The sequence below is a fragment of the Coffea eugenioides genome, chromosome 4 (assembly GCF_003713205.1).
Source record: "Coffea eugenioides isolate CCC68of chromosome 4, Ceug_1.0, whole genome shotgun sequence".
Lineage (NCBI taxonomy): Eukaryota > Viridiplantae > Streptophyta > Magnoliopsida > Gentianales > Rubiaceae > Coffea > Coffea eugenioides.
In genome coordinates, this window is record NC_040038.1 from 39,241,815 (window position 1) to 39,266,633 (window position 24,819).

A 24,819-nucleotide genomic window follows, 5' to 3' on the forward strand; every position below is an offset into this window, starting at 1 on the left:
GTTGGAGGATCTTAATCCTCAAAATTTGATCATTTTTACAATCATTTCAAATCTGTTGGTTCCTACTGATGGTCACAGGACTGATGCAAACAAAATGAAACTTTACATGTTTTATGCTTTGTTGAGAAAATTCAAATTGACTTTGATTTTGTCATATGTAAATTTCTGCTCAAACTCAGTACTGACAGCCGTAGGAAACTTTCTTATGAAAAACTTTTAACTCCAATTTTTGTTCACTTCAAAATTCATTTCACTAGAGTATCTCCAAAAGAAATTTCTTCCTCTGTTTTCACCAAAGCATATTTTGAGAGAAAAAATATCAGATTTTTGGATAATCACTGGTGTTATAAGGAAGGTATCTTGGAGTCTTGAACCAAGAGTCGTCATAAAACTCCTACTACTCCTAAACCTTCCAAACAACCTCGTCTTATTTCACCCTTCTCCATTCATCCTTGCAAATCCTCTTCTCAACCCACTTCATTTCCTGACGAAGTCATTAGGCTACTGGAAAATCTCAAGAATTTTGTTCTTCTTCTTGAAGATGGTCTAATGATGACCATGTCACCTTAACAACAGGCTGTATTCTTGGATAAAAGAAATTTGCTTATGCCTCCTATCCCACAAGAGGAAGAACCTACACATGAAAAGGAGCCACGAACTGAGTCCATTCCTCTCACTATTGAAGTAGATGCCTCGAGCCCTCAACCTACTCTTCATGATTTCCCATCTTCAGAAAAAAGGCAAGGCTCCACCCACTGAAGGAAGTGAAGCAGATGATGAAGAGACTGAAGATGAATTGCATCTCTTTCAGTTTCGTCTTGCAAGAAGAAGGTCTGGATCGTCTAAGATCACACTTTAGGCACTCTAGGGTCATTTGCACTTCATACTAGGATGCATTTTCAGTTTTCTTTTGTAATATTTTTTATGTTTTTGATATTCCGTATTATGTTTCCTTGACATTTTTTTTAATGTTACCATTAATGACTTTTGACTGTTACGGATGTTGGTATCATTGATGTTTCTTAATATCCGTTGCTATTACTTTTCTGTTGATATTGGCTATTTTTTGATTTTATGATGACAAAAAAGGGGAGAAATTACTGAATAATCTTTGAATTGGTTATGGATGATATGTGTAAGGGGGAGTTTTTTAATGAAAATTATTTTGCTCATGGCTTTACTCATGTTGGTACTGATTTGGTTATGAATGCTATATGTAAGGGGGAGTTTTCTTTCAAAATATCATCATCAAAAAGAGGGAGAATGATGATCTTGATCCTGATTCTTTTGATACTTACAAAATAATTGGATAATACTAATATTTTTCAATGAGAAAGCTTTTCAACTTTGAAGAAATTGGATTCAAAAAATAATTGAAGAAGAAAAAGAAAGTCGAAAGATGTCGAACGCTCACAATGGAAATACCGGACGTCCGATAGACAGGACAGATACCGGACAATCATATCAGACAAAGAACATCATCACCGGACGTCTGAAAGAATTGAAATAACTTCTCAAACTCTCTGACCATTTTCAGACGCAAGCATCGGAAGTAGCGGATGTCCAACACTCCCAACGGCTAGTTGACTCTTCAGGTACTTTCTATCCGTTGGAAATCTTAATGAAACACTTTTGTGGTCTCATATAAATAGTGCATGGTCAGAAACTTAAAAACAACTTTTTGCACATTGAATACAAAAGATCAAGAGTAGTTTTAGCAAGAAAATACTTCCAAGGAACATTTGTACTCTTTGTGGTATAAGATTCTTTGTAAGCTTTTCATTTGTGAGAGAATACTTTAATAGTGTAGTTTTGTGAGGGTTATCTTGAGGGATTGTAAAACTTCCTAACTTGACCGAGTGAATCTTGGGGCAAGGAGGAGGAAGTGAGCCTTCCTTTGTACACAAGATTGGTTGTATTTTATCAATTTAAAGAAGCTTGGTTTGTGAGTTGATCTTCGAGCTCAAGAGGAGTTTGGTAGTAAATTGGTTTGCAATTCTTCTCTTGTTATTTATCATCTTGTGAACCTTGAATTGCATATCTCTTCTGCTTCCTTTGAGTGATATTGCTCCTTTATTGTTTGATTTGATTCATTGTGTGATCACTCAGAAAAAAGAGTAAATTTCGTATTGAGCAAAAAGTGCCCATAACCTGATTAGTTTTTTAATCAACCTAATTCACCCCCCTCTTAGGTTGTCTTAGGACCTAACACATTCAAACAAAGCGACCATTAGCCTCCTGAACTTGCTCTCGAAAGGCATTGGTTCGCTCCTGCTCTTGGAGAATAGAAACCTCAAACTCTAGGGTCCTATCCCCTTGCATTCTTAGCACAGACACTCAATCTCCCTCTGGCATCGACGATTGGCACTAACCGACCTCTTCCTTTCGTTTGCTATGGCAAGGACCACTCTATCGGGGTATGAATAGGTACATCAATAGTCACAGTGTCGGACCCTACGTCCTGGAACCCACCAAAGTACCAGCCCTCTTGAACGCTCCTGATAGCTAAGTACCCGTCAAGATTGTTTGACACTCCCATTCTCGCCATTTCCTTTCATTGCCTACAATACAAGCAGCATTACGAGAATAAGCAATTCAAACAAGTAAAGCTAAATTAACCACCTATTCTCTAGGGTTTCACACTTAGATATTTACATATAAGCCATATCAAGTACAAGTCATTCAATCCCCAAAACCAATTTAAACCTAGGCTCTGATACCGCCTGTGACGACCTCACCTCTCCTTAGGGCGTACCACAGAGTTTAGTGGATCGCCTGTCCAGTTCTCGTCAGGACTTATTTACTCTCTTTTTCATGAAAACAAATTATAACTTCAAAAGTAAATGAAACAACTATTCCCAAACTTAGAATGTACATTTACACTCATTTCTATTTCAAACGTTCATATATTCCCAAATATAACAAAAGATTCAAGTTTTAAATAACTTCCAATCCTAATTGAGTACTAGCGCGAGTACACTTACAAAAGTAAAAAACTAGAGGGTAAAATACATAAACCCCCATGTGGTTAAGGAAATTGACACGAAACTCCATCATTGTTTAGAAACACCCACTTAACCCCCTTGTGCTTTGGACTTCTTAGGATTTTACCTGCTAACCGGCTGGGAAGCTAGCGAGTGATATTGACGCGACCTAATGGTCACCTGTGACTAGAAAAAACTCATTTTCATTCCAATTTTGCCCTCCATGTCTCTTACAAATGAAACCCACCATAGTTGTAGTTCTGCAAATGGAAAAAAGGGACAGAGAAATGCAAAATGAAGAAAAAAAAAGTAAGAGTGCAGCGCAGCTTTGGATGGGAAAAAAAGAGCTTTGGAGGGGCTAAATCAGTTATCATTTCAAGGGAGAACGCAAAAATGTCAAGCTCCCAAAATTTTGGCGGTGGATCGAGGGACCTAAGGTACCAAAACCGGTGATGTTTCTGCAACAATAAAGCAAAGATTAAGGTAATAGAATCTGAAAAACCATCAAAAGGTATGTTGTATTATGTATGTGAAAGTGGTGCTTGTTTATTTTGGGCAGGGTGCAACCCAATTAGTAGAGAGGGAGGTACTAATGAATCATCCTGCCAAAGTCCATACGTGGAAGGGGTTTAATCAATTGGACCTGCAATAGCAGAAAGATTTATCATGTCTGGGCAAGGAATGGAAAGTAATAACTATAACATCATTATGGGATTGCAATCGAAGATTCACAATGTCGAAGCAATGATGGGGCTGATGAAGATGATGATGATGGTGTTTGTACTTGTGTCTCTTTTGTCACTGGTTGTTATATGTATGAGATGAATTTTGGGCAAAAATTGTAATAAAATCTGGAGTTAGGACAAATTGCAGTGCAAAAACCACATCCTGGTTTCAATTGCATGTAATGAAGTACACACGAATGTATCACTTTGGTAAATTAGTAAATTGATTTTCATGTTTCAATTATAAATGAGCGAATGAAGCTGCTTTTGTTTAGGACATTGAAAAAAGCTGCTTTTATTCAGGACATTGAAAAAAAACCCTAAGATTTCAATGCAATGAACTTGTTAGATTAAGTCATCTTCAGCAAAGATATAACCAGCAATATTGCCATCCATAAACACTTGTCAGATTAAGTCATCTTCAGCAAAGATATGGCCAGTAATATTGCCATCCATAAACACAAACACCTCTGATATATTACCACAACCATACCACAATGGTATCCTACCATATCATGGCCAAAAGGTGCACTAGCAATACTGTCACAAATCCCACAGTCAACCAAAACATAGACAAAAAATCTGAGTACAATACTATAATGGTATCAGTCAACCAAAAGATAGCCAAAAATCTGAGTACAAGGCAGTATATTGCAACATCCATACCATTATACTATCAGTACATTCAACCAATAAAATCGAGAAAACAGCAGTTCATTTTGTTGGCCTCTTGGAGCCACAATGTCGTAGCCTTGACATCCTTGCAGCTGGTTGCTTTCTCTTTGAGGGTCTACTTTGCTGTCTTCTTGGTTGGTACCACTTATAGGCTGATTCGGTTCCTGTATATAAGTCCTCATGGTTAGTATGTATGTAAGTCTATTCCAGCACCCAAAAATAGACAATTAAGAACTAGTACCTGTGAAAGAGTAGTAGCAGTAGTACTTGAAACACTAGCCTGAGTTGCAGAAGCTACAGATGTTGCATTTGAAGCTGTTGGACCAACTTTAGGTGCCTACAGTTCAAATTAAAATGAATGAGTGTATAAGTAGCAACAAAACACACTAAAGCATAGTTTTGATTCTAAAATGTTACATTACTTTGTAAAGTTTAGACTGAGGGCGAATCGCTGATTTGCAGATTCTTATGTTATGTCCAGATTTCAAACACCTCCGACAGTAAACTGCAAGACCTTTCCTACTTGCTTTCTACTGATTTGTAGGCTCTTTTGGACCCTTCTTCCTATGCTTTTTTGGCTTACCAGGTTGTTTTTTCACCAATGGTGGGTTTAAATATTGCATTATGCTATCTACCCAGAACTACTTCGAAGGAACGGGACCAATTGTGAAGTTGTAGGCCCTTAAATATGCTTCCCTATGGTAACAAGCATCAATATATTCCTCGAATTTCAACTTTCTGCTCTGAATGCAGGCAACTGCATGCACGCAAGGAATGCCACTAAGCTGAAAATGACCATAGGTACATGTTTTCATCTCCAAATTGACAACATTTGTCCTTCCATAGCCATCAACTTCCAAATTCCCATTTCCTGCATAAACCGCAATACAATTTCTTGCCTTTATCTTAAGTTTCTCTAACTTCTCATGAATGTTTGGATATAAAGCGCCACCATGTTTCAGCATGCCCTCTCGTTTGGTTACCAACCTTTGCATTAATCTCCTCCGAATCCACTCCAGCATTGTTATTATTGGCTCCTCTCTAGCTTTTAGAATGTAATTATTCCATGACTCACTCATGTTGTTAACGCAAGTGTCACTCCTACAAGCTATACTAAAGTGAGCTCTGGACTATAGTTTTGGAGGCAACCGTTTGAACCATCTCGCAGTTGTTAACTTGTCACCTTCCTGTGGGTCAGTCCTTTCAAGATTTGCTAAGGCAGTTTCATACTCTGTCATGCTTGCTGCTGCAGCAACTTCCCAAAATATGTCTCTAAGGTCTTGATTCTTGAATCTTTGTTTGAAATTCTCGAACATATGTTTCAAACAGAATCTGTGCTCTGATTCAGGAAACAATTCTTCAATTGCATGGACAAGACCCTTTTTCCTATCTGAAATGAAAGTGTAAGCCACTCTTTTGTTTCCTCTTCCAATTTGGGTGATTAATTCCCGCAAAAACCAACTCCAACTATCGTAATTCTCTACCTCAACAACAGCAAAGGAAATAGGGAACATATTTTCATTGGCATCCCTACCCAAGGCTGTAAGCAACTGACCTCCAAAGGGACTCTTGAGGAAACAGCCATCTAGTCCTATTATATGTCTACATCCTTTTAGGAAATCATTTTTCAAAGCACCTAATCCATAATATATCCTCTGAAATGTAGCCCTTTCCTCAATATTTCGCCTATCAATTTGCAATGAAATATGACTATCAGGATTGGATTTTTTAACAGTAGCTACATAATCCCAAAGTCTGTGGTATTGCTTCATGTCATTTCCCCTAAGTGCCTCTAATGCTTTTTGCTTTGTTCTGGCAGCTTTTTTCTGACTAATGTCTAGCATAAACAATCTTCTTGTCTCATTCACTATGCCAGGAATACTGCACCCAGGATCATCCCTTACTTTGGCTTGAAATTTACTACTTAGATATGTTGAAGTGGCATGTTAATTGCTGTAATCCCTGCCATAATGGTGCTCTCCCTTCAGAGTTTTGATCATAAATGTCTTTGTTTTCTGGATTCTGCTTGCATGAATTGTCCAACTGCACCCCTTTGCACATTTAGCTGTGATTCGAGAGCCTTCATTTCTAATATAGTTGTGCTCATATCCCTCCCTAATTTCCCATCCCATCAAAGCCTCTCTAAATTTATAGAAGCTAGTAAATTTATGGCCAACCTTTAGTTTAACGTGCTCTTTCCTAAACTCTTCATCCGCATTGAAGTAACTGTAACCAGGGATGCTTTCATCATCAGATTCTATTCCTCTGTCAAACAAGTTTTGATCATCCTCTACTGGCTCATTCCAGTCCTCTTCCTGCTCATTGGCATGACAGCTATGTTTTTTGGATTCGGTTTGCTATTGATGTTGATCCAAATCAGCTTGTTTTGTAGCTTTTGCTTGCTGATTTTCTTGTTGCTGCTTTGAACCAATGCCAACCGAATTTGCAGATCCCACATTTATAGATGCCTGTGTTAATCCTTGACCATTTAAACTTGTAAATATGTCATCATCTTCAGGCAGTTCTACTACTTCTCTTAGCCAGCCAGGAAGATCTGAATAATCTGGTATGACATCTTCTTCTTCTTCGCCTTCATCAACTATTTTTTCTCCCCTAAAATTAATTGTTTCTTCTTTTAGATCTCTCTCTGCCTGTGTTGTTTCTTCTGCTGACTTCCTTGTAGGAGACTGCCGGACCTCTGAGGATGTATCACCTTCTTCTTTTTCTTTAAATAACTGCCTGACTGACTTTCTTACACTTAACTATACTCTTTGCAACTTAGTTTTTTTATCATTTGTTGTCTTCTTTCTCTTGGACTTGTTACTGGAATCATGTATCTTCTTTCTATGTGGTCCCACAAAAGCTGGATCCGACTCCATTTGTGATGACTCTTCTTCACAGATGTCCTTTGCTTTAGAGTTAATGTGTGGAATATCATTATTGTCCTCACTCCCAATTACTAAAGGGTCAATGTCATCCCTACTTTTAACAGCTGAGGACGAACTAATCTTAGCCTGCCAACTATCATGATATGGAAGTGCAAGTAGGCCATCACCAGTTACTCTTTTGTACAGTAATTTTCCTTCCGAAGACAAACTTCAATGGGATCAGGCCCCCTCTCAGCATATATGTGCATTTCTATAAGCCCCTCATAACATGTTGTCAATAATTCAATGTCGACATCATTCTTAATGGGAACCACACCAATATCAATGTCATGAAAGGGAATAGAGTACCAGAAATTCATATTTGTTACGCCGTGCTCAATTGTGTCATACATTTTTTGAAACTCAAATACAGATAATTCATCAGGGTCCCATCCACAAACTACCCTCACGTGTTCGCCAGTGTATCTAATTCTCAGTTTCCATTTGAAATATCAACCATAATGCATGTGTATGTCTATGGTCTGAAACGGATTATCTCCAATTCTTATGCACTTAAACCAAAGTAACCGAGATTAATTTACTAATTTGATTTTCAGATATATCAAAAAATAGAGATTAATTTACTAATTTGCTTTTCAAATGTATCAAAAAGGACAGACAATATTTTTTACACTCTCAGTTTCAAAAAAAATATAGTCAACATTAACACATTTATCTAGAAGGATAAAAAACATAATCAATAGCAGTATGGACCATAGTAGTCCTGATTACTCCAAAAAGACCCACACTTTTTTGCAGTATATTGCAATTTTTTAAAAAATTTCCCCCTAAGATTGTCAGAAAAGCTTCTGACTAAGCCAAACCTTGAAATTTTGTGTATTTAGCAATTTAAAAAAAAAATTCCCACAAACATTGTCGGAAGATTGTCGGAAAAGCTTCTGACTAAGCCAAAACTGACATTTTGCATATTTACCAAATTTAAAAAAAAAATTCCCACAAACATTGTCGGAGAAACTTCTGACTAGGCCAAAACTGATACTGATACTTCTTTTACCAAGTTTCAAAATATCCCCCACAATTTACTACCAAAACACCTGCCATCAAACAAATCAACTCGTCTAATGCTTAAGGTTCAAATAAGAGATTACCTGATCAATAGCTATGCTCGATGAGTTTAAACTCTCGACCAATCTGCACAGAAACGCTGACTGATCTGCACAAAAACGCCGACCGATGTTCACTATAACTCTGACCGATCTGCAGCACAGAAACACCTTCTTCTTGGCTGTAGGTTTAGGGTTTCTCTCTCAAAACATGAAGTACCGCTCAAGCCCGACCGATCTTCACCATAACTCATACTAATTTGCACAGAAACACCTTCTTCTTGATTGTAGGTTTAGGGTTTCTCTCTCATTTTCAGAAGCTCCAGATTTACTAATTGCATTTATAACTTTTCTCATTTTATATATGAGGGTATTTTTGGTATTTCATATTATTGCCGGCTTCCCAGCCGATTAGCATGTAAAATCCTAAGAAGTCCAAAGCACAGGGGGGTTAAGTGGGTGTTTCTAAACAATGAGGGAGTTTCATGTCAATTTCCTTAACCACAGGAGGGTTTTATGTATTTTACCCAAAACTAGACGACATCAACCTGTACCAACCTCACGCCTATGCTTGTACCCCCTATAAGGTAAACAAAACTAATAGGGTGAGTCAAAATTCAGTGAGGTTCCAAAACATCATGCAAACTCAAGTAGCGAGTTGACCACTATATAAAACTTGAAATATCAAAATAGCGAGAAAAAGTTCATAAAGGTAAGCAACAACACTTTAAGTAGTAAATCATTAGATATCCAACATTTACAGGTAAAAGGATACAGTCGCTCTTATGAGCTAACTCGCCCATAGCTTGCCATGGAGTAGTTGATACTCCGTCAACTTTCAAGTAGTGTAACCAGTTCAATAGTGCACAACTTAACTCCAATCTCTGTCCACCATTCAAACCCCTTACCAGGCCCGAATTTCACTATAAACAGTGGTGGTAATACTCGAGTATACCAATTAGTCGAGGAGATAATACTCCATCCAACAAAATAGTAGAGCTAGGGTTCGTTATCTAATCGACCAGACCCTTGCCGGCTCGACTCGATTAACTAGCCAACAGGGTTTTGGAATTCCAGACAATATTCAAGTTATACACATAGATATATCAAGCCAATTGTAACCAGTGTACAGTAATAAGTCACATTAGGGCAAGTGTGATAAAATACATCCTTACCCGATCAAATAAGTCAAGTACTGTCCAATCACATTAACAAAACATTTCATTCAAATATCAAGTTCAGTCACGCACTTGGAAACACTCACCAATGATTTATTACTTTTCAAAGCCAAGCTCAGGTTCAGCTCCCTGGTTAGAGTCAAAATCTACGATGAAATATCGTGTAACAACTTGCAATCAAGTAGGGTTTCAAAATATGTCAGCTTCGCTTAAAGAAAACCAAGTAAATAGAACTCATTTAATTAGTACTCATAATACGTAATAAACCCTAGAAAACATGTGCTCACTCTTTTGGTTTCGATAAAGAAGCGATTCAAACTTTTAAGTTCACAACTTGGTATAAACAACTAGAAAATCTTGTTTAAAGTGGCCGTTACTTCGTCTTTGAGAAATATACACTTTTGGCAAAATTTTAGCTTATAAGTCACCCACAAGGTCAACTTAAACATCCCTACATAAACTAAATCCAAATCGATCACAAGTCACACCCCTATTTCCGCTTTCACTCACTTATCCCACAAGAGGAAAAACAGGCAGCAATTCCCCTATTTTCCTTAACTTTTCCTCCTATTATCCAAACCAAGTTCCATGTCAAATCAACCCAAATCAATACCACAAGTAATAAGATAAAAGCAGCTCTTAATCTAGGCTACAAAACCATCTAATTGGAGTTTATTTCTAGCATATATACATCACCTATTAAAGCTGGAAACTCTCTAATAAAGTTGGAAATTCCTATGTAGAAGCTAAAAAGTCACAATAGAGCTACCAATCATCACACAAGTCCATAAGCAAGTTCAATACCAACATACCATGGATAAACAACATAAAACAAGGCTGAAAATCATAAACCCTAGGCTGAAATTTCACCAATCTTCACCAAACTAGGTTATCTTCCATAAAATTCCAAATTTGAGTCATCTTCACCATAAATTGCAAAATAAGAAAAAGAAAGAAAGTTGCCCAACTTAGTACTTTCAAACCCCCTTGAAAAAGTGAAGAAGCAAGGCTTTCCTTTCCAAAAACTCTCCACTACAAGCTTCCTTGCTTCCTTGGAACAACTTTGTTCGGTTTAGTTTTGTGATTCCAACTCAAATAAGGCAAGAATCAAGATGAAGTTGGTGGTTTTTCTTCTCTCTTTTCCACTCCTCACTCTCGGCCAAGACAAGAAAGAAATGAAGGAAAAATGTGGCTAGAGGAAAGACAAGAAGGAAGAAAGTCTCTTGGTCAACTGAGCTCTTAATCACCGACACTTGGCAAGGCCAAACCTTACTAATCGATCACACTACATGAATATGCCAAAACCCTAGCTTACATTAACTATAAAAGTAAAGGTAAAACTCTCAACTCTATTATTTAATACAACCATTAAAGGGAGTAATTAATAGTAAAGGAATTATAAATTAACTTATTCAAAATAAAAGAGAATTTTAAGAAAATATAAACGAAATTTTCAAATTCTCACACATGCGACTCATTTCTCAGGCTTTTTTTTCAAAAAATTAGAAATAAGAAGAAGCTATGGCACCATCTCCACGACATAATACCCAAATTAGAATAGAAGTTAGGGTTAATCACAAAGGCTCTCTCTGAGGTATAGCCACTTTTGCACTTTGTCCTCTAATATTATTTTTTTCTCAATTTATCTCCTAAATTATTAGTCAACTCTAACATTGTATAATGGTGATGTCAAAAAGACATTTATACCCCTAAAAGTTAACTACTGTAAATCCCCTTAAAATATAACTTATTTTGCCCTTTATCCCTTAATATTTTTTTTTTATCAATTTGTTTGTTTGTTACTAAAATCATTAGTGAACTCCAATATTTGATAACACTCAAAAAAATTAATTTAAAAAAAAAAGAGAAATTGGAGTTCAAAATTTCCCGAATGGTTCTTTAATCTACCATGCTTAGATGCTATTAAAATTTATTTGGATTGCTAAATTTTTCTAAAAATTTTTTCTAGCATCTAAACACATTTTCAATCATTTTTTTATTTTTTAACTGCCTTTTATCTCATAAATATCAAATTGAAAAAAGTGCTATTATTCTAAAATCCAAATAATCTCCCATCCAAACAAACCCATCTATAGACCTTTAATAATATTTTCATAGTTTAGTCTTGCACAAATATTTTTTCCCTTATCACGTGAGATGAGTGAGATATTTTTCTTTATCTGAAAAACATATAATTGTGGGAATAAAATTTAATAAGACCTATACCCATAAATATATACTAATTTTTATTATTATGATAGAGAAATTAATTTTTTAAACATTATTTGTCTCGAGTGGTACAAAATATTAAATTTAACTAATGGTTTTAGGGACAAATAGACAAATTAAGAGAAAAATGGTATTAGAGGGTAAAGAGCAAACTGGTTATACCTTAAACGGATTTACTGTAAGAGAAAAATGCAATTTTGGTACCTAAACTTTGACGCACGAGCGGTTTTAGTCCCCAAATTTTGGACGAAAACAAATTTGGTACCCAAACTTTCAAATTTTGTCCACATTAAGTACCCTTGACGATTTTTTTCCAAATTGTTACCGGAAAAAACCATGTGACAGTCACGTGTCTGGCCAAAATGGAATTAAAAAAGGCCAAAATGCAGTTTTGGTACCTAAACTTTGACGCATGGCGGTTTTAGTCCCCAAATTTTGGAAGAAAACAAATTTGGTACCCGAACTTTCAAATTTTGAGCACGTTAAGTATCCTTGACGATTTTTTCCCAAATTGTTATCGAAAAAGCCATATGACAGTCACGTGTCTGGCCACAATTGTATAGAAAAAAGGCCAAAAAATGTCAAATGCCATTCTAATACTAAGTATTAAATTTAAGGACTAATAGCGTAATAAAGAAAAAATTCAAGGACTAAATAACATCACATGAGCCAACAAAACCCAAGAACCGATACAAATGAGCTCCAATTCCAGTACATTAATCTAAGAATCACAAAATTTGTCTGGAATTGGAGCTCATTTGTATCGGTTCTTGGGTTTTGTTGGCTCATGTGATGTTATTTAGTCCTTGAATTTTTTCTTTATTACGCTATTAGTCCTTAAATTTAATACTTAGTATTAGAATGGCATTTGACATTTTTTGGCCTTTTTTTATACAATTGTGGCCGGACACGTGACTCTCATATGGCTTTTTTCGGTAACAATTTGGGAAAAAATCATCAAGGATACTTAACGTGCTCAAAATTTGAAAGTTCGGGTACCAAATTTGTTTTCTTCCAAAATTTGGGGACTAAAATCGTCGTGCGTCAAAGTTTAGGTACCAAAACTGCATTTTAGCCTTTTTTAATTCCATTTTGGCCGGACAAGTGACTGTCACATGGTTTTTTCCGGTAACAATTTGAAAAAAATCATCAAGCGTACTTAATGTGTTCAAAATTTGAAAGTTCAGTTACCAAATTTGTTTTCGTCCAAAATTTGGGGACTAAAACCGCTCGTGCGTCAAAGTTTAGGTACCAAAACTGCATTTTGACCTTATTGTAATTAATCCTTAGGAATATCAATGTCGTTCTGATTTTTTCGTTATACAATATTAGAGTTGACTAATGGTTTATAGGGGTACAATGAGAAAAAAATAACATTAGAGAATAAAGTGCAAAATTGATTAAGCTTTAGAGGGTGTTTTTGTGATTAGTCCCTAGAGTTATTGGGAATCTGGCTGCCAAAACTTAAAAGACCCAACTCCCAACCCGGGTCCGCGAATCAAGCGGTCTCTCCCTCTCTTTTGCAGTGTGTTATCCATTGGCTGGTTTTTCTCTAATGAATTTCTTGGTCTGTCTAATTTTCCTCTGTTTTTTTGGGTTGTTCTACTATTATTAGTCTTCCTGAAGCGTTTATTCTGGAGGTGTGTTTGATTTTTGCGATTCTGATCTCTAAAAACAAAAAACTGAATATGGATATTGACAGGAAAAGATAAAGATGAAAAAGACAGAGCCGGACCGCCTGCCGCCAGCATTGCCGTTATACTGGATCGAGACGTCCAAATCAGTTTCTCGGCAGTACCAGTTCCAACCCGATGGTCAACTCTCCGTGAGTCTCCTCTCCTCCTCCTTCTGCTCTTATTATTATTGTTTCAGTATAATACTAATGTCACTGCTACTCAGTCGTCTATCGTTGAACCCCATTTAATGCTATGACTTGGTTCTTATACTGGGAATAACCGTTAGCGAGCTCAATGCAATTAATTGGTTGTATAAAGCTTGAAACTTGTGATTTTTCCCGAATTGCAGGTGAAGATAGTAGATGACGCTAGACCTGCTGCCCGCAGAGTGGTGGAATCATTTCTCAATAAATTCTTCCCTTCAGGATATCCGTATAGGTCTATCCCAAGTTAAATTCTCCTGCTCTTGTGCGAGTAACAAATATGGCTATGACGCTTATTCTACTTAATCCATTTCCAGTTTACTTGGTTTCCTCTTTTTTGCAGTGTGAATGAGGGATATCTCAGATACACACAATTCCGAGCACTACAACACTTCACCAGCGCCGCATTGTCTGTATTATCAACTCAGGTCCTATTCGTCATCTATGAGGCATCTGCAAAGCATATAAAAGGAAAAAAATTTCTTTTGTCTGGCGAAACTATAATAGGTTTTGCTTTCTCCTTTATTTGCATTTTTGCCCCCACAAAATAAATCTGATAGTCAATGATTTCACTGCAGTTTTGAGCTTATTTTGGTTACGCATATAAAGTATCTGATAATTCATCATGTCTTTGGCATACAATACTCAAATGCTGTCCCAATCCAACGTTTATTTGTCATTGTTCTTGCTCCTTGCAGTCATTGCTATTTGCTGCAGGATTGAGACCTACTCCTGCGCAGGCAACTGCTGTGAGCTGGGTAAGACCGTGAATGATATTTATTTGGGACAAACGGATAAAACATTTACTGTCCTCTTGTGCTTCTAAGCCTGAAACTTGTTGGCTTGGTATAATGATATACAGATATTAAAAGATGGCATGCAGCATGTAGGAAAACTGATATGTAGCAATTTGGGTGCAAGAATGGACTCGGAGCCTAAACGTTGGAGAATTCTTGGTTTGGTTTTTTGAACTGCAAATCTATGGTTTTTATTTTTTATTTTTTCTGCTTATTCTGATTAAAAATATTTCTTTCATTTCATGGTTGTGGTTGTTTTCATCTTCTAAGTACAGAGGAATGTCTTTCTTGCAGCTGATGTTCTCTATGACTTGGGTACTGGATTTGAGGTTCTTTCCCCCTTGTGTCCACAGTTATTTCTTGAAATGGCAAGCCTTGGCAATTTTGCAAAGGTTAGCAGTAGAGATATCCATTCATTTCATAATTGAGACTTTCCCCTGTTTTGTATGTTGAACTGTAGCTTGTATGCGCCTATCTGGCATAACAGGGAATGGCAGTGGTTGCTGCAAGAGCTACAAGATTGCCAATATATTCCTCCTTTGCCAAAGAAGGCAATCTCAGTGATCTTTTTGCAAAGGGTGAGGCAATTTCCACTCTTTTTAATGTTCTTGGAATAGGAGCTGGAATTCAGTTAGCATCTACTGTATGTTCAACAATGCAGGGAAAGGTATGGTTATCTCCTGCCATCAACTACCTTGAATTTCACACATTTTTGTTTACTAGAAATAATTTTTCTCGTAATAATTTTATGAACTTGTAACTACCAAGTACACTCTTAACGTTTTCTCTTTTTGGTTATGAAGATAAGTCCTAACTCACTGAAGGTGAGTGGTACTAGTTTCGAATGCTAGAGCACAGATTAAGATGCACTTAAGGCATGAATAAATCTCCAACCTGTAACGATAGGGGCCCATAAATCCCTGGACATGTTGAGTTAGTTTCAGGGTAACTAAAGCAGCCTTAGAGTTAAATCAATGCAGAAAATGTAAAGCTGGAAGTTGTAATAAACTCTGGTACTTTCAGTGAAAGATTCTTGTCCACATTGCTTCTTTATTTGGTTGGCAAGGTAATATTCATTGACAGGTAGACTAATGGTAAACCTGATATAACAGCTTGGCCCATGTAAGGTTTTAGATTGAATAGATATATGCAGCACTTGGACTGCACACGGAGGCTGTGCATGCAAATAGAGAAACTGAAGAGGCATTCTTAAAAAGCCAAAAAACAAATGAAAGATTAGAGTCAGTGGCTAAGAAATTTTGAGAGGCAAATAAGGATGAGGACACTGATGCTGCAGCTTACTTGTGGGCTCATGGAGGCTGTACTGTGGTGATAGTTATAGGTTTGGGGTTGTAAATATCATGTAATTCTGTGGAAGATCTAATGGATGAGTTTTTGGTTTATAAGATATTAGAATGATCAATTGTGCTGTGATATGCTATTTCTTACACTATGTCATGCACATCACAAGCAGTTGTTGGCATTGCATTAGTGCAACTATTTTAAAAGTCCCTGAATTTCTTTTGTGTTTATGTGCAATTGCCTTGGTATTCGACCACATTGCTTTAACTTTTGATGTTGGAGTTTTTTTTTCCTTTTTCCCAGCCAGGAAATTGTACCAACCTTTCTCTTAAAGAACCATTCTTTGCTTATATGTGAATGCATTGGCTTCTAGCCTTGAGAAATTTTACAATTCGCTGTAAGAATTTTGATCAAGATATTGAATTTCTAAATGAGAGGGGGCTGGAGTTCAGCAATGAAATTCACGAAACCAGAAGGAAGAAGTAAATACTTACGAAGGCAGCACATTGCTCTTTAGAGAACCCTATAATGGTCGTATAGGAGAGAACAAACTTCTCTCTGCCCCTTGGGGGTTTTTTTTCTGTTTTTGTGGGGGGGGTTACCAGGTGGGGAGAAAATAAGGGAAACATTTGACCTTGTGGGTAAGTGACTGGATCCAACTCAATTGAGTTCGTTTTGATTTTCTGCAGATTCGTCTGACAAGCTAAATCCTATAAATTATAGCAAGCATAAAAATAATGGGGTTGATGTAGCCAAGCAAACAGGGGCAGGGTGGTTGTGTATGCAAGGAGATAGCATGGGTTGGTCAGTCCAATGTAAATGCATCTACTTTGGAAATTATAGCTAAGGTAATCTATGGATTTTATACTTTAATATGCCAATTGAAGGAAGGAAATACGTGAAAATAAATGTTGAAGTTGGTGCATGCAATGTTTCTAGTAAAAAGAAAACCAGTTCGGTGTGCCAAATAATCAAATTGGCCCGACGGCATCAAACTGTCCTTTGCAGATTGTGCCCTCGGTTTCATAAATGTTGAGTGAAGGTTGCTGTAATTCTAATAAAGTCTTATCTGTCCATAATTTATGAATGTTGCAGTTGTTAGTTGGACCTGTTCTTTCCGTCATACATATTTATAGTGTTTGCGAAGAAATGCGAGCTGCTCCAGTAAACACTTTAAATCCGCAGAGAACTGCAATGTTAGTGGCAGATTTTGTGAAGGTAATCTTGGATGCTCTCTCTCTCTCTGAATGCAACCATAAGATGTTCGTGTTTGTTCTTGTTCCCAATTAACTTACTTTTAGCTCACAATGATACTAGACAGGAAAGATATCTAGCCCTGCTGACCTTAGATATCGGGAAGATCTATTGTTTCCAGGAAGACTTATTGAGGATGCTGGAAATGTCAAAGTTGGTAGTGCTTTGCACATGGTAGTTAAGCCTTCAAAGCTGCAACAACTTAAAGAAATATTCCCGGAGGAGAGATTTCTTCTAAGTTCTGGATCTAGACAGACTGACCTGATATTGGAGCATAATGCTACAGCTGAAGATGCATTGCGAGGTTGGCTTGTTGCTGCTTTTACTGCAGACTTGGAGAAGTCTGTTGATGATACGAGTGCAAGTATTCTAAGAGCAGCATATGAGAGGATGGATACTGTGTTTCGTCCATTTCTGTCTGAGTTGCAGGCAAAAGGGTGGCATACTGATCGTTTTCTTGATGGAACAGGATGTCGTTTTGCATTTTGATATTATCTACTATCAGTTAACCCTTTTTGATTTTCTTGGAGATAGATTCTTTTAGTAATGGAGCTTGACAGCCTCTATATATTTTAGTTGACTTCCTTTCGTATTCTACTTTTCCACGAGCTACTAGGAATAGTTTGACATAAAAAGATAAGACAAAGTTTGTTTTTGCATTTGTGCTTTGATTGTTCTATTACTCCCTCCGTCCCATTGAAACTGTCATGCTTTCCATTTTGGTCTGTCCCAAAATGTTTGTCACATACCTAAAATGGCAAATGAATTTTTCTTCTTCTTCTAATTTTACCCTTCTGACACTACCTTTAAATATGTGGGTCCAGCATAAATTGTCAAAAGAACAAGACACGCTTTGAAGTGCGTGGCTGATGCTAGCCAATGTTTACTAGCGCGTGCAGTGCAAAATAAGCAAAAAGTTAGTGTAGCTTTAATAATGTAGTGGGCCCAAAGTGTTGACTAGTTTGCATAAACCATTTGAATAACTTCATCCGCACCACTTTAGTCAAAATTTGGACAGCTTGGCGGGGATAATTTAGGAATTACAGACAGCTATCTCTTATTCTTGTCTACTATTGAAAAATATTCCACTTCCCGAAAAGTGACAAACTTTTCGGGACGGAGGGAGTATATGATAACCAACAGAATATATGTTACATGATTTTCTTTGATGCAATTGCTTGGCTTTGCTCACTTTATGGCTGTGTAAGGTCAATACCACGTTTAGGTCTCTAACATGGAAGTCTATATAGTGCAACAATTAGTTGAATGTATATCCAGTTTAGATGGGCCATTTTGGCTACCATTTTCACTGTCTAATAGCAAGGTTTAATTTTTTATTTTTTTTATTATGTCATTTGTTAGAATATTATTTCGTGGCTATAATCTATCGGAGAGATAATTGGAAGGATTATCTACATGAGCGAAATAATGGCCAAAGGATTAAGGGCAGGAGCGGTCATCAGATAGACCGTTCCCAAGCGGTCTCCTCACAAGATTGGACATGAGGCGAGAAATGATCCACGTCAACTACTTGTGTTGATGGTCAAAAAATGTCACTGTTCCACAAAAGAAAAAGTTTAGCCCTAATGGGATTCGTTTAGAGCAAACGAAAGAATTGAAATTTTGAAAATTAAGTTGAAAATTTGAATTAGCCGCACAAAACAAAACCGAGGGAAGAAAGTGGGTTTGATATGTCAATGTAGCAATTGACACGAAACTAGGTGGAGAGAGTTGGGGTATGGTTTTGCGTGAAGGAGGAAGGCAAACAGTGCAGTAAGAGTGTTGTGGAGCATTTTGAATGAAGATTGAAGGGTTAGTTTGATTTTGCAGGTAGCTTTTGGGAGGTAAAGCAATAGAAGAAGGTGAAAGTTGGTAGGAAAATTCACAAGCAATGCATGCAAGGCAAACAGCCAGGTAGAAGCAAACAGAGGAAATTCATCATCTCACGTTTGCCAGATTTGTCGTGCAACTTAATAGCAAAAGCAATTGCGCTCTCTGAGTTCGGTGAAACATAAAGCGCTCAACGGACCAAGGTAACGTGACTGAACCATGTTAGTAACTGTGGCCAATCATTTGTCACCCAATGTACATTTGTAAATTGAAAGATGAAATTATAGTCAGTAAAGATGTAAGATGAAGATGATAGAAGAATAGTGAAGTTCTACCATATATGTGTGTGTGTGAGCATTCAGCTTTTCAGTGATGGACTATAATGGGATAGTAGTATCCAAAGACCTAGGAGTATGTATTCAAGTAAAGCGTCGAGCGGAATGAGGGAAAGAGGAGAAAAACAAAGTCACATTTAACGAGCGAATGAATGTACATCCTGTTATAAATAAGTTATAGGTTATAGCCACCGTATTACAATTGATATGAATCATTGTGCATCCAATAGTTGGTCCATATTCATCACACAATCTTAGTTTGCCCCTTTTTCTGGCCTTGCAATGTGTATAAAATGGAGGTGTAGAGTTAAATGAGGTGAAGTAGAGGAAAATGCATATATGTGAATAATAAATGGGTGTATCTGGTATTGTAAGTAAATTACATGATATATTACAATGAGAAGAAAATGTTGGTTTGGCCCTCAAAATGTAGAAATAGTAAAAAATGCGAAGTTGGCTCAGGCGGTGAATACTAACGAATGACATAGGATCCAATATAACAAAGCACCTAGAACCTAAATATAATTACTAGAGTGGATGTACATACCGTTAAAATATACTTATATCATGTGACCAACACATTATAGTCCATATAAATTAGTGTATATGGAATTGTATTTGTACATAGATAATGTCATTGTCGTAAACGAAAAGTAAAGTGATGTGAATCATTAATTATATTGATAGGCATAATAATAGGACTTGATATATGGGTAACGTCTGTAACACAACACATATTGTGAATGCTAATATACATTTATGTTGTCGTTTATGTATATACTATTTATGAACAGTTGCAAATTAGGATGTTTGATGCATAATTGGTAAGAGCAGAAGTAATGGATTGCAGCAAATTGGTAGAAGATGGTACCCCTGAGTTAGGAATGGAGTTCAACAGTGAAGATGATGTGTACAAATTTTATAATAAATATGCCTTTAAAATGGGTTTCAGCGTATGCAAAGACTATCTAAATAAAGACAAAAACGGTGTGACCACGTATAGGAGATATAGTTGTTGCAAAGAAGGTGTGAAACGCAAGTATGAAAGTAATATGATGCCAAAGAGGACACGGATGCTAACGAAAACAAGATGTGGAGCTAAAATGATTATCGTGTTGCATAGAGGGACAATGAAGTACCGTGTACATGACCTTGTCTTATAGCATAATCATGAGTTGCACATTGCTTAATATTCGCACATGATGCCATTACAAAGAAAAGTGAGTGAGGTTCAAGGATTCAAAACTGAAATAAGTGAAGATGCCGGGTTTTCACTGAAACAGAGTCATGAACTTATGGGAAAGGAGGTAGGTGGGATAGGCAATATGGGATATACTCGGGATGACTTTAAGTAATATCTTTGTATGAGACGGGAAAGGAGCTTGAAATATGGAGAAACAGGTAGCATGCTGAATTATTTTCAAGAGTAAACACTCGAAAATCTATCCTTTTTTCATACCTTGTAGCAGGACTGTAAAGAGCAGATAACGAATATCTTTTGGGTTGATGCAGAAATGTTAATTGACTACAATTTTTTTGGAAATGTAGTCATATTTGACACAACATACAAAACAAATAAAGAATACCGGGCACTTGGAGTATTTGTGGGTTTTACCAGTATAGGTAAATTGTGATATTCGGTGCTGTCTTTATGTATGAAGAAACGATAGATTCTTTTAAATGGGTGTTTGGTACATTTCTAGAAGCAATATGCGTAAAGCATCCAAATACCATACTAACCGACCAAGATCACGTCATGTTAGCCGTTTTTTCACTTATCATGTCCCAAACATTTCACGGTCTATGTACGTTTCACATACGGCGTAATTTTATGAAACATCTCGATAATCACTACAAGAAAAATAGTGACCTTCCATGCATGTTTGGTGCCTGCATGTATGAGATTGAAGAAGTGGAACAATTTAATAGGATGTGGGAGGCGATGGTGAAGAAACACAATTTTGAAAATAATGAATGGCTTTCCGGGCTGTATCGAATTTGCGATATATGGGCAAGTGCATGATGAAAGAAAGATGGACTGCGGGAATGCAAAACATCCAATTTAGCGAAATCTTAAACGCCGTAATTAAAAATCATCTGAAACTAGATCACGACCTTGTCCAGTTCTTTAGATATTTCAATCGCGTGATTGATGAAAAGAGACATAATGAACTCACCGCAGAATATGAAATGAGGCAAAAGCTCCTTATGGTAGGGTTGAGGCAAACACCTATGCTTGTGCATATATCAGAAATGTATTCACCTACCATATTTGTTGCATCCCAAAATGAGTATGGTGAATCAATAGCTATGGTTATATTGGGACAACAGGATGCAGGGATGTTCGTGAAATTTGCGATCATGAGGTATGATGGAGGATTTGAAAGAATAGTGGTATTCAATCGGAATGATCTAAATGTGCACTATAGTTGCAAAAAATATGAGAATGAAGGAATTTTGCGTGGGCATGCATTGAACGTGTTTGATACCGTGGATATAAAGACAATTTCTCCTGAATATGTTAAGAGGCGATGGACAAAAAAAACTCAGGCAAGGCATTGTTTTGATCGACGAGGACGAGAAATTGTGGCTGATCCAAAAGTAATCTTTTCAGCTCATTATCGAGAGTTTGCTCCAACCATGATTAAGGTTGCTACTTAGGCAGCAATGTCGAAGGAGACCACCAAATTAGTAATTACCGTCACATCAAATTAGGCAAAGAGAGTTGAGCTCCTCATCTCAAAAAACGAAAAGCAAACTTTGTAAAATCCCAAAAATATGAATGTGGAGAAATGTGATCAAATTTAATTTGTAAATGAAATGAAAGAGGCATAGATGGTGCAGAAAAGTTGTTAAACGATTTCTGAACAAAAGTTGTTCATGGGTATCCATAGATCGTACAAAAAGAAAGATTTCTCTCAAAAACCTAACATCTACGTCGGAATTCACCAGCCTGGCCATGAAATTTTGCAGAAATTTTTTTCTGCTCTTCCTCTCTTCATTCTCTCTCTCTTTTTGCTATTTTCGCCGCCCCTCTACTCTCTCATCTGTTGTTCTATCCTTTCCTTCTTCCTTTTTTCTCTCTCCTTTCCTTTTTCCTTCCTCCCCCCTTGCCGGGCTCCTGCAACCCTCTTTTCTTTTCTTTCTTCGTTTCTCCTCTGCCTTCCTCTCCCCCGAAGCCTCTCTTCTGGTTTTTCCTCCCTCAGTTTCTTCCCAGGTTCCGCCTTTCTTTCTCTTTTCCTTTCTTCGTTTCTTCCCCAGTCCCGAAGCTCTTTTCTTTTCCCTTCGCAGCCTCTACCTTCTCCTACCCGAAAGCTTTTTTTTCTTCCCCCCCCCAGTTTCTTCCTCAGTTTCGTTCTCCTTTTTCTTGTTCTCCCCCCAGATTCTCTCTTGTTTCCCTTTCTCAGTTTTTTCCTTTCTCTCTTGCCTTACCCGCAGCTCCTCTCCCTCTCTTTCTTTTTCCCTTTTTCTTCTCTTTTTCCTTTGCCTGAAACCCTTCTTTTCCTTCTTTTCTTTCTTCTTCCTCTCCCAGCCCCCGAAGCTCCCTTTCTTTTTGTTTTCTTTCTGTTGTTTCTTTTCTGATCCCCTCTCTTCCCTCTTGTTCCTCCTCTTTTGTTCAGCCGTCCCCTCTCAATCTCTTTTTTCCTCTCTCGATTCTCCTCCTTCCTTTTTCTTCCTTTCTTTCTTTTCTTCCTGTTCAGCCCCCCGAAGCTCTTCCCTTGATTTTCCTCTTTTTTGTTTTCAGATTTTCCTCCAAACTCCACCTGTCTTAGCCACCTAGTTCTCTTGCATGTGTTGTGCAAAATGCCAAAACCACATGGCTAATGCTTACTCATCCCACTTAGCTACTATGCATGTCTTCCACCTATCTTGTTTATCCTTATTTATTTATTTTTTTTGTTTTTCGAAACAAATTTAGGGTAAACAAAATGTTAATTCCTAATTGAGATTACCTTACAAAAATTTCATTTTATTTGGCAGAAATTAAATTTGAAAAGATTAAAAACAAATTTGTGTGAGAATTTTCTTTTTTTTGGAAATTATTTAAAAAGAAAATGAACCCTAATTCAATAAAAATAGCTAAATATCATTTTGAGAACTTCGATTAACTAAAATCAAATAAAATTAAAATTAAAATGAAATTAAATAGAATTGAAATTTTGGTGTCTACAAGCACTTATTCTCATGAATATAGATAGGCAAGTTTTTTTTCAACTAATCAATTTAGACATGATTATGAAGATTTTTTTTTTTGAAATTACTGCAAAAGATAGGCTTAGGGCGGGCCTTCTTCCTTTTTCATTTGGACATTTTATGCCTAGTTTTCTCTTTCAAACTTTCAGAATAATCTACTCTTTAAACTTGGTAGCCTTCAAAGATCGCAAACCCCATACTGGGGCAAATGTTTTTTATTTTTTTATTTCTATTTTCAAAAAAAAAAGAAGAAAAACGAAGAATGAAAAGCAGCAAAAAAAAGTGAGTGAAAAAGAGAAGAAAAGAGAAGCTCAATTAGAATTAGATTGGAGCAAATTTTTAGTTCTTATCAGTTCTACACTGGGACAAGTTTTTAGTTCTTATCAACCCTACACTGGGCAAATTTTGAAAGATTGCGATATTAGAATTAGTTCAAAGCTATTTCATGATCTATCTTCAAGCCTTAACCTTTTCTTTACACCCCATCGGACCCCATTATAAAAGTCAAAATGTTATTGCAGTATTTTTTGAGGAAACATTTTGTTAATCAATTGGCAAATAAGGTAAATACATGTTTTCTAAAAGCTGTCAGAGAATATTGTTTCACTAATGCCATTAATTATCAAAAAATATGACGGAATTGATATAGTTGGGGCTAAAATTGTTTATTTCATTTCATGACATTGTCCATATCTCAAGGTGAAAATTCCAAAGAGTGCCTCTTCTTTCAAAGAAAAAAAGAGAAAAGAAAAAATGATAAAAAAAGGAAAAAGGAAAAATGATAAAAAAAAGAAAAAAGGAAAAAAAGAGAAAAGAAAAATAAATGAGTTGGGTAACCTTAGTGAAAACTCGAAAGGACGCTAAGTTTGGGTTTTGGAGCACAAGGGAATCATAAACGAAAGGCAAGATGCTAAGGTCCAAAAGCTAGTGACTATGTTCATTTGGGTTTATTTTCTTACTGTTATTCTTTTCCAGACATTAAATTTCAAATGGATGACATAAAAAGGGGGTCAAATGGGGCATTTTTCTTCATTAAAAACCATCATCCGAATATGTATCAAATTTTTTGGAGTCATTGGATTAGTGCCCATAAACTTAATAAATTTTTATATTTATTATATTTATTTATTTTTGTATCATTGTTTACTTCATATCTGCATCATTCCATGAAAAATAATATGTTTTTTCAATAGTTTATATATCTCATGTATTGGATCTCGCTCGAAAGGCAATCCTCGTTATTTATCACAAAAAGTCATGAAAATGGATGTCTTGTGACAATAAAGTGTGGATGATTGATACTAGAAAGTTGCAAAGATTCCAAACAGGTTGCAGAACAGATCTAAAGGGTCAATCTCTCAACATTAAAAACTCATATTTTCACATCTGGCATTGTCTTTTCAACAGGATTGTTCTTTTTTCTTTCGTAGGTAAGATTATGCGATA

The 24,819-nt window shown here is 36.6% G+C and overlaps 1 protein-coding gene across 1 annotated transcript; it reads left to right on the forward strand.

Annotated features, from left to right (window-relative positions):
- The first annotated feature begins 13,273 nt into the window (after nucleotides 1-13,273).
- On the forward strand, nucleotides 13,274-17,673 carry LOC113767349 (protein root UVB sensitive 2, chloroplastic). The gene is made up of 10 exons (XM_027311407.1): nucleotides 13,274-13,349; nucleotides 13,485-13,607; nucleotides 13,808-13,896; nucleotides 14,005-14,089; nucleotides 14,360-14,419; nucleotides 14,524-14,617; nucleotides 14,753-14,850; nucleotides 14,946-15,125; nucleotides 16,856-16,978; nucleotides 17,078-17,673. The coding sequence occupies exons 1-10, from the start codon at nucleotides 13,338-13,340 to the stop codon at nucleotides 17,501-17,503; spliced, it is 1,290 nt and encodes a 429-aa protein (XP_027167208.1). The 5' UTR covers nucleotides 13,274-13,337; the 3' UTR covers nucleotides 17,504-17,673.
- Nucleotides 17,674-24,819: the final 7,146 nt, after the last annotated feature.

What these genes read in the sequence shown, in the direction of transcription:
- LOC113767349 (XM_027311407.1), top strand. An exon ending in CCTTCAGGATATCCGTATAG is followed by an intron (nt 13,897 to 14,004) that starts GTCTATCCCAAG and finishes TCTTTTTTGCAG; the next exon opens with TGTGAATGAGGGATATCTCA. An exon ending in GCCTTGGCAATTTTGCAAAG is followed by an intron (nt 14,851 to 14,945) that starts GTTAGCAGTAGA and finishes CTGGCATAACAG; the next exon opens with GGAATGGCAGTGGTTGCTGC.